This window comes from Primulina tabacum, chromosome 11 (genome assembly GCF_025594145.1).
Source record: "Primulina tabacum isolate GXHZ01 chromosome 11, ASM2559414v2, whole genome shotgun sequence".
Lineage (NCBI taxonomy): Eukaryota > Viridiplantae > Streptophyta > Magnoliopsida > Lamiales > Gesneriaceae > Primulina > Primulina tabacum.
Window position 1 is genome coordinate 4,024,090 of NC_134560.1, and position 11,103 is coordinate 4,035,192.

The window sequence follows — 11,103 nt, forward strand, 5'->3', positions numbered from 1 at the left end:
TATGATATGGGAGAAAGATGCCCTTTTTTCTATAATATTAATTGCATGAGGACCAAGTGTTGAATATAGAACATTAGGAGGGTGGAAGAGATCACAAATAAAAAAAATTACATTTAATATTCGAGTTGTCACAATATATAGTTTATTTACCGAGATATATATGGTAATAATTAGCTCATTGGTTTTTTTTATTTAATTTATTAAATATATTTTTTAACGAAATGTTTAATTATTGAGTGTTTCTATGTTTGTTAATACATATTATTAATGATTTGGAAATCAATTAAGTTGACTGATAAATAAAAACAAAATGTTTAGAAGGTGAAACGATCAATATCAAAATTGAGCACGTAAACGAGGCCTTTAATTAAAGTGTGTGATAAAAGTCGTTTGCCAAAATATCAAGTTTGAGACGTGTTTGTAACATAATTATAACAAAGAGTAGGTTTTTTTTTGAAATGATCTCACGAATTTTATCTGTGAGACGGGTCAATCCTACCGATATTCACAATAAAAAGTTATACTCTTAGCAGAAAAATTAATATTTTTTCATGGATGACACAAATAAGAGATTCGTCTCACAAAATACGACCCGTGAGATCGTCTTACACAAGTTTTTGCCTATAACAAAACCCCAGCCACGTCAAAAACAAAAAATTATTATAACATATCTAGTTTATTAAATTCATTATTATAAGTACATCTAATGAGAAAAAAATTAAAATAATTAATTATATTGCTTATTTCGTCATATCCATGCTTTCAGATTCAACTTTCTTTGAATTAAATTTTTTGGTCGAAACCTTAAAATCATTGTCATTACATATAGGAGGCATATATTATATGTTCTTCCTATTCATAAATCATATATATTAATTCATACAAACAAGAAATCGATACAGGAACGAGAATCATTCTGCCGTTAAAAGAGACTCTATTAATTTTTATTTTTTCTTAAACTAAATAATTAACATACAAAAAGTAGCTTCGTCCGAAGTCCATGATGCATTTCATCCATGGGAACAAGAAAAACACACACACACACACTCTCTTATAAAAGGGGAAAACATGAAGATTGGACCATGATTTTGATTCATGTGTGCCGGACATGTCGAATTTTAGGGTTTTTTCTTTTCTTTAACCTGGAAAACTCCAGGAAAAAAGAAAAGAAAAGCTGTGCAAAGTGCTTATAGTTGTTTAAGCTTCTTAATGGTTGGAACATGTTGGGGGTATTTTTGATATTCCTAGAATTTGTAGCTCCGACATTACACTGTCAGTAGATGGAGGCTTTAGTCCAAGTGGCAGCGGTAGCCATGGTTTTGATAATACATCTCCAATGGCTGCATCTATACTCTCCTTTGACTGGTTTAAAACGAAAAAAAAAAAGAGTGATGTTAGAAAAATAAATTTGACCAATATACGTACACCCATTATATGTATATAACTCAAATATTTCAGTTGAAATAATGATATATTTACTAATTTTGTCCTAGGAATGGCATTAAGGAAGAACAAAAAACATACAAAGCTTACCGGATGGACGTCGGAAGGGGGTTGGGGCAGTGTTTGTCCGGAGGGTACATTCGGGTACATTGCAGGAGGTGGTGGTATCCCTTGAACTCTAGCTGTGAGAAATATCTGCAACATTGATGAATTGGTATAATTAAATCGTAGCCATGAAAACTTGAATTTAACATGAACAAAAAACAAAGTACGTGGAGAGATGCTGCTAAACTTTGAAGCCATAATAAAAATTGTTGTAGGGTTTTGTGTTGTTACCATGGGTGACAGATGTGGTGGGAAGAAAGGTGTTCCTGGAGTTGGCACCTAATATATACACAAAACAGATATAATTATGCGTTACAGAGACAACTTCAAGAATGTGGTTTGTGCAAACATGCATATATACTAGCACGGATCCCACGGAAAAAAAACAAGTATATATAAATTCCAAGATTCAGATTTAGTAACTTCTTTTCTGATCAATTTTTTTTTTCCGTTGGTATTTTCTGGTGAACTTTTTGCACTTGGACTTACATGTTGGTGGTGGGGATGCCAGAAAGAAGGGTGGGCTGATGGTGGCAGCAAGGGCTGTGGTGGTGGAGGCCAAGCATGTGGTGGTGTGGGTGGCGACGGGGCTAGATGTTTAGGCCATGTGTGCATAAATGATTGGTCGACGGATGGATGACCCCAAACATGTAAGGGTCTAAAATGAGGCATCTGAGGCATTGGTGACACAGGAGGAGGGAAGCCCATGGTGGGTGCAATCCAAGGGGTTTTGTCTCTCTTCCCCGTGCCACTTCCGGAACCGTACATCTGCCGCCTCTGGCTCCAATTCGCTGTCTCAGCTTCTCGGGCTAGCATATGTTTCCGATGGGACCGGTATTTCTGTAAAAGAATTTAAAAAAAATAGTTATTTACACTAAACATCACATATGTTTATTCTGTATAATCCGTTGCACAATTTGGTTGAGTGGGCAAATCTATATTAACGTTGTAATATATACCACTATTATAAACCTTTGCTAAAAAAAAAAAGAAGAAGAAATAAAACAATTCACGAACTTTGTATTATTTTCACATAAAGTGTAAGAAATTTACAAAAAAATTATATTATGTATCCAAAATCCTCAAATCTCATAGCAACACATTATTTAAAATTACTACACGAAACGGGACAACATATTTACCTATTGAGGGAGAACAAAATTATTTGGATACATAGTTCGGGTTTGGAGTACTGAAGATTTCATCAATCAGAAAACGTAAATAAAAGCATCTCCAACCCTGCACCAAACCATTTTGGTGCAGGGAGATGTTCTCCAATGGGAATGTGCTATTTTTGCATTATAATAGAATTAAAGATTCGAGATGACCTAATTGATTGTTTGTATTCAATTGACGTCAACTTTAGTGGAATTATAAAGTGAAGTTTCTTTCCTTTTTAACTTTTCGATCCATAGAGGTAAAATATTGACATTTTTTGAGTTCATTTGAAAAGTATTGTGAATATCTAAGAAAGAAGGCTTCAAAAAAAAAAGGAAAAAAAGAAAAGAAAAAGAAAGAAGGCTTTATTTGTAAGAGACAAAAAACACAGGACAAAGAAGAGACATTAATCATGGAATGCCGAAGACTTTGGTTGTTCTTTCAACATCTCCAATAATTTGCATATATAGAGCTAGATTATGGATTTGGTAGTAAAGAATTTTTCATGCTCCGAAACAAGAAATGATACAAAGAACTGGAATATTAATATAATAGACGAAGTTGCAGAAGGATTACCGAGTTAATTTTTTTATAAAAAAAAATCGACATAGAAAATAATAAATTAACATAAATACAAGATGCGAGAAATTTTCGAGACAAACTGTCGCCGGAGCCATTTTGGACATGTGTATATAATTTAAGTGCAAGAGATAGACGCTTGATCAGTACGAAATTTCAAGTGGTGAAAAAGAAAGTTTGTCATTAAAGTTACGCTAATCCGTCTGTCATCGAAGCTTTTAAATTAAACCTAACTACCAAGTTTTACATTTTTTTACTGCAAACACATTCCTAAATTTTCACATTTAATCCTCTTCTTGCTCGAACCGAGGATATAAATTCATGGGTTGGCAGCGAGTACTTTGTTATGGATTCAGATCCATTAATTTCGACTGACGTACAAAAAATGAAGCGCGAAAATAAATCGTTCAAGGAGTGAATATACATTACATACTTGAAGGTGGCTTGCAATGTTATGGCGAGTGAGACAATCGATTCTCATAAGCTCCAAAATTCTGGAAGGAACTGCCTTATCCACGCCAAGCTGCTCCACAGCCTGAACAAATCTTCTGTGCAGCTCTGGTGTCCAATCCACCTAAACACACATTTCAAGAAATCTTTTCATTCTTTCTTCATATATTAATCATTTCAGATTATTATCGAATCAAACACGCATAAATCTCACCCCACTGTTAATTATAAGCTTTTAATGAGTTAAAAAGTAGATACATTTACATAGGATCGGTTTTAACAGAAAGCACCCCAGATTCACGTGAGTTTTTGGCTCCCATGATTTGTGTGACAAAGCCATAAACAAGAAAAGGAAAGACGCAAAACTATTCCTAATGGATAAAAATATGTTTTTGAGTAACAGAAGTTTTTTTCTTTCCTTTTTTTTGTATTTTCAGTAAATTATTAACACTGCAAACCTAGTTTTTACAGCATATACATATATTCCTTTTTTAAATTTGTTTTTACATGGATTTAGCCTTTAGGATTGTTGAACTTCTGAGTGTTTCTTTTCCTAAAAAAACATGATGTAAAATTAACGGTAAGTGAAGATCTGAATCTACTGACATAGATTTTTGATACCTTCACCTTCCTCTTGCTCAGAGGATTTTTCGAATGAGCGGATGATTTTCTTCCCTTATTGTCATTGCTTTCCTCTGGGGATGGATTCGCTGTAGCATGCCCATCCCTTTTACTAACAATTTCCTCGCCTTGACTGATCAAGCTAGACGATCTTGAGCCGAGGTCTGAAACCGAGGCTGAAGCGGAAACTGAAACAGATACTTTTTCATCTTTTCCTGAATCATCATTAGTCGAGACAACTGACAAAGAAGTAGTGCAGTTCCTTTCTGATTTTTCGCCTCCGCTGACTGAGAACTCAGGAAGAACCTCCGTGTCCATTTCCAAATCCGGCAACAAATCTCCATCGTTGATTCCCATAAAAAGTTCATCAAAATCAATGCTGTCAAGCAAATTCCCACCTGAGAAATCAAGAAACCCGTTCTCTTCCACTGAAAACCCTTCCATTCCACTTTCCCTTTCATTCTTCGCGCTCCTCAATGGCGAAACAGCGAGCATTCCAGAGCTTCCAACTAACTAGATCCACTATATTCCAAACTCTCTCTCAATCTATATGTTAGATTTCATGAGATACAGCTCATATATCGAACAACATATGTGTATGTCTCTCTGTGTCTGTGTACAACAACCCAAAAAAAAACTCAAATTTATATAAGTCGGTCTGGATTTAATTCGCTCCTGTAATTTTTCTTTTATTATTTTTGGAGAGTGTACAGGTGTGACAAGGTCGAGAATGGTAGAATTGGATATGCACCACAATTTTACTCAAGGGGGCTATGCAGATTTTGTTTTTATGCTTCTGTTTTGGCTTGTTATATATATATATATAATATTTAATAATTCAACATGGAATTTATGATTTGTGGATGCCCTTTTTTTGAAGTTTGAAAAAAATTTGTGTAAAAGTGTTTTCTCGTGAATAATTTCAATTTTTTTTCCCCTTGTCATGGAGGAGAAAGAGACAGACAGAAAGGTTGGATTCAATGCAAACGGCTTTATCAGACACAGAATTTGGTTCGAAAAGTAGTAATATAGGTAGCGTGATATTTCATCTGTTGTACTGTAAAAAATGAATATGAGATATTGGACTTTGACTAAGAATACCAGAGTATTATATTTCTTTATGGGATATTGGACTTTGACTAAGAATACCAGAGTATTATATTTCTTTATGGGATATTGGACTTTGACCGTAAGAATACATAAATATAATATAGTGTTAAATTTCTTTAATGTTGAAATCAAGCAGTCAACATTTATTTGATAAAAATGGTCGCCTAAGGACTCAAGGTTACTATCGCGATGACAAATTTGATTATAAATATATCATGAAACGGAAAAAAAAAATAGTCACGGAAATTAAAGGGATTATAGCCAAAATAATCATTTAAATTTGCTCATTTTGTGTTTCGGTACTTCAAATTAATATTCAATTTTAGATTTTGGTTTTGCAAGTTAGGTTGTGATTGGTTATGTTTTGTTTTTTTTTATGTATAGAGTACTGACATGATATCGAATATATCGGTATTTTCTGACGTCACATCATAACTTTGACATAAAAAGATCAAAGTCAAAACATAACATAACTTAGAAAATCAAAACCCAAAAAAGAATATTTACAAGTCCAAAATATAAGATGAGCACATTTACACTACCATTTTGACTATTTTCCCTAAATGAAGTAGTATAGATTTTTTTTTACAACAGCCACACGAGTCTTGTTTTACAAAAGAACTCGGCCGGATAGGGCAGGACTCTCTACAATCACTAGAAATCTTGTTCGACAAATTAATCAAAATGGTTCTAGTCCAACATTTTGAATTTTTTTATTCTATTTCATTTTCATCACTAGTGCTGAGACGATATTGACATGTTGGTAATATTATCATCGTGTCAATACTCCATCAAAAATCGAACTAAAAATGCAAAAAAAATCAAATTATTGTGGTAAGATCAAATATTGGCCAAGTATTATAATACCAGAAATCATGCATGCCAATTTACATCTTTCACTATTACAAATTACTTCATGTTATTATACATTATTATATTAATATAAAGCAATATAAATAAATCTGAATATTTATCAATGTCATATTAAAATTAATTTGCAGGGAATTCAACTAAATTGTCAAAGCGATATATTTTCTTGATAAATTTGACATCAAATTATAAAGAGTTTATTATTTACTTTAGGAAAAATTGTATTCGTAGTCTTGTAATTTTGTCGCTTTTGCAATTTTGGTCATCTATGTTATTTAATTTCAGTTTCTGTCGTACATCTTTCAATTTTGACAATTTTAGTCTTTATTTATTGGGAATGTTAATGTGACACAATACACGTCAACGATACATCATAATTGCTTTGACATCACATCCGAAAAATGACTAAAATTGACAAAAGACAAAAAAAACAGACTAAAACTAGATTATCAAAATCGCAAATACACAAACATAAAAGACAAAAAAAAAAACAATTATCCCAAATTCTATACTCTTTAGTAAAACGTACAAACCGATGATAATTTTGCATGATAAAAAAAGGTTAAAAATGTCACCATTAGGTCAACGTCTTCCCGGTAGCCGTCATAGCTAGTCATGTATCCCAAGCAATATGGATGAGGAACAAGAACAATTTATACAATGTATTGGGGTAGTCGGTAAAAAAAATTTGCGCTTTTGGAAAAAAAAATTAGTAAAAAGATTTTTTTTTAATTTTTCAATTTTCATTTGGAAGCGATTTTTCGATAACAGTGACTTCATGTCACGCCCCGGGACGGGGGTTGGTTGACACCGGCGTTGTTCTCAAATTTACATTCGACAACAACAAGCCTCAGAGTACAGAATTCAGAAATCAGTCTTTTACTCATAATACGAAATAAATCAATTGTCTGTTACAACTCGGATACTGATGTTTTACAGCGGAAATGTAAAACCAGACACAACATTGCCTTAACAGATACAGCGGAATTATCATAACATAACATAAACTGAAAACAATAATCTTCTTCACCAGCCCCAGAACTAGATCTGCTCTTTCTCCTCTAATATTTCTTCCTCGTTCTTATCTCAGATGTGTTTAGTGGGTGAGTGATATGGTTGTCACTCAGTAAGCAGGGGCGGGAATAACTCCCAGTTTTCGAAACCATTTTCAAAAAAAACAGTAATACAATAATATACAGAAACTCATCTTTTCAGAACAGAAATCAGAATTCAGATATCACAGGTTTCAGAACAGAAATCATAATTAGTAAGCACTGAGCACGTTAGTGAATTTCATGGCTAAACTGATATCAGTCCCCTATATGTTCTCTCCTCTAAGGGGTGAGGCCAGAATCAGAATCAGAATCAGAATTCAGAAATGTTCAGAATATATATTCCTACCATTAGTTCACTAGGGAGTTTCAGTGCTTCAAAATCATATATCAGAAATCAAACATACAGAAACTGAACTTAGAAACAGAAGTATCAAACGGGTTTCAAGATATTTATACATAAGCCCACTTACAGTGATTTGCTATAAAGTTTCGGTTGAAGTCTACTGGAATTTGGCTGCTCTCGCTACTGGATTTTACTGCTTGACAAAGGCACTCTCTCTTAACTCGAAATTTAAGTGATAATCTCAAAGCTTGTGTAACCCATTTCAGAGACTTGAGGGTGTTATTTATAGGCCAAAATCTGACTATTAGCCTCCCTATTAATGATCATAATCTGCCATTAACAGCCTTTATTCCATGTTAATGCTTCAGTTACAAGTCTAAGCTGAATCAGTAACTGTCTGCTGAAATTCGCTCTTCTGCTGCTGGATTCTGTCTGCTAGATTATAATCTGCTGGAAAGATACCAGCTTCTGAAATAATAGCTTCTGCTGGAAATCCGTCTGCTGGAAAATATCATCTTCTGAATTATTGACTGTTGCTGGAATTGTTAGCTGCTGGGAATTCGGTTCTCACACTTCACATGTCAAATAAGTTCAAAAATGGAAATGTGACCGATGTGATACATAAAGTAATACGTAGATGAGTAAATATCTTGTCAGACGGTCTCACAAATCTTTATTTGCGAGATAAGTCAACCTTACCGATATTCACAATAAAAAGTAATACTTTTAGTATAAAAATTAATACTTTTTCATGATTGACCCAAATTTAAATAAGATATCTGTCTCACAAAATACAACATGTGAGACCGTCTCACACAAGTTTTTGCCTACATTAGATACAGTAACACTCAAATAATTGAAGATGATAAAGTTAACTTGTTCGGAAAAGTAACGTTATATTAATAATTCAAGAAAATTGGGAAAACTTAGAAAACTGTTTTGTAAATTGGGATAGTTGTGATTTTATGTCTTATAATTTTTCAAATATTTCCACTTATATTCCGATTAACTTTGCTTATTTTGTAATTTAATTTAGTTATTTGTGCTTAGGAAGTTGACATTATTGATACTCGACGCCGCACCAACAATAATTGGGTCGACATTAGTAATATATGGTGACACATCAATATTCCGGAGAAATATTATTAAATTTATGTATTAAAAAAATTATCGAACTAAAAGTAAAATTTGACTAGTTAGAGGGCCAAAATCACAATTAGACCAAGTTTTAGGACCCATTTTGTTATTTTCCCTTAAAAAATATAATAACTTACATACAAGTTTCGAGAAATATATATCAGTGTATTAACATATTGAAACTATCAGTAAATTTTTCGACCAAAATGGAATAGAATAAAAATTACCATATACTAGAGACTTTAATTAATTCATCTAATATAAAATGATTAATAATTATATTAATAATCTCCGCACTCAAACTTAAGTTTGCATTCAGTCTTTGTCAGAAAAATTATTGTTTGTACTCCTTAGTCACAAAAAAATGTTTCTGCCCTCCCTGGACTCACATGTTTTTACTTGGATGAAAATAGGTATAAAAAATTAAAAATATGGTACTAATATATAATATTTGAGTACCATTTGTTCAAATTTGGTACTAATATATGATTTTTGAGTACTGATATTGGTATTAATGACATATTTGTCTTTTCAAATTAAAATCGATACAAACTATTGAAAATATAGTACTGATATATCATATTTGAATATCAATTGTTCTAGAGCTAGTACCCATGTATGATTTTTAGGTACTCAAACATGTATAACACATGTTGATATTAATAAAATTGTTCAAATTTTATACTCAAAATCTTATCTTTTGTATCAAATCTAAAACTATTGTTATTCAAGTATTATATATTAATATCATATTTTCAATATTTTGTTTCAATTTTCATATACTAAAAATATGCAAATAGAGAAAGTGCATAAATAATTTTTTTAAATAAGATAATACCAAGACATATTTGTCTGACATTGACCTTTCCTCGCTCTTTCCATTTTTGTTGGTTTTCCTGTTTTGTGGAGACCGTCTTATGGAAACGACGGGACTGAAGCCCGAATGATCGGCCAACATCAATGGTTTTACTCGTTCTGTGTCCTTTCCTACAAATAATTGAATTGCTTACAAAAATCATAATATTGTAATAATTGTAGCCATGTAAAAAGTATTGGTTTTTTTACGTAAATATAATTATGTTAGAAAAATATTTCCTGTTTTTAATTTCGGGACTGAGTTATTATTTTATTATTTTTCTCATAGAAATAAGAATCGTGGGTACTATCTTGTGAAAAAAATTATGTATTTTAAATATCATAGTTAGTTATTATGTAAGTCTCTTATCCAACAAATCACTTGTAAACTGGATGCTATATCTGCTAGTTGAATTTAGTTTGGGCCAAAAAATTGCTGACCTTGTATTAAAAATTGCTGATATGTCTGACTCTACATATTTAACATCCATTATAGCAAAACATGATAAAAAAAAAAAAAAAAGAAATTATGACCAAAATCTAACTTTGATTACTTAGAAAATTAAAATCCAAAAGACGCGAACTTGGAAGTTCATTATGACGATATTCGTTATATAATCTTGGTGAGTGTTAAATGAATCATTTTATAACTTCATATGATGTAATGACTCAGTTGATTGTTGTGGCGTGTTCAATGGTATGAAGTTGCATGTTGATAACATTATTGTATATACTTACGGTGATGAGATGATGTTGTAGAAATGATGTTGCAATATTAATTTTGTATTTAAAAAAAAAAACACAATGAAATTGCACATAATTGATTTTTTTTTACAATTGCACATAATTTTTTTAAAAAAACAATTCAACATAATTAGAAGAAAACATAATTAAAAAAATACAATTACTCATAATTAAAAATTACAAATAATTTAAAAGTGGAGTAATTCAACTATGCATCTTCATGTAAACTCTAATATGTTCGATCAAGTTCTTTTAAAATCTATGGTGCAATTCTCAGTTCTAAATGATGATATATCGCTCCAGAAATGTGTTGAATCCTACGGTAGGATCTCTTGAAAGGACATCTTAGGGCACATAGTCAACAATTCGAGTTGAAAAATCACGATCTTCCAGCATATCAACCATTTTTTTCTCAACAATCATGTTATGGATAATGATACAAGTTTTCATTATATAATCTAAATCAATTGGATCTCACATGCGAGATGAACCTCTCACTGTATGCGATTGTGCTTGGAGTATACCAAATGTTCGTTCAACTTCTTTTCTCATCCTTTCTTGATATCGTGCAAAAATCTTATGTTTGTGTGATTGGGGCTGAGGTATGGTTTTCACAAAGATAATCCTTCTCGT

The 11,103-nt window shown here is 32.1% G+C and overlaps 1 protein-coding gene across 2 annotated transcripts; it reads right to left on the reverse strand.

The window, feature by feature from the left end:
* Positions 1–922: 922 nt before the first annotated feature.
* LOC142518878 (transcription activator GLK2-like) lies at positions 923–5,129 on the reverse strand. 2 transcript variants are annotated; one of them, XM_075621702.1, is made up of 6 exons: positions 4,363–5,129; positions 3,719–3,859; positions 2,038–2,388; positions 1,780–1,827; positions 1,534–1,638; positions 923–1,362 (listed from the first exon to the last, which is right to left on the reverse strand). In XM_075621702.1, exons 1-6 carry the CDS (start codon positions 4,849–4,851, stop codon positions 1,207–1,209), a joined length of 1,290 nt encoding a protein of 429 aa, XP_075477817.1. In that variant the 5' UTR covers positions 4,852–5,129; the 3' UTR covers positions 923–1,206. The 2 variants fall into 2 exon arrangements, with proteins under 2 accessions (XP_075477817.1, XP_075477816.1); XM_075621701.1 differs by having other exon boundaries at positions 4,357–5,127.
* Positions 5,130–11,103: the final 5,974 nt, after the last annotated feature.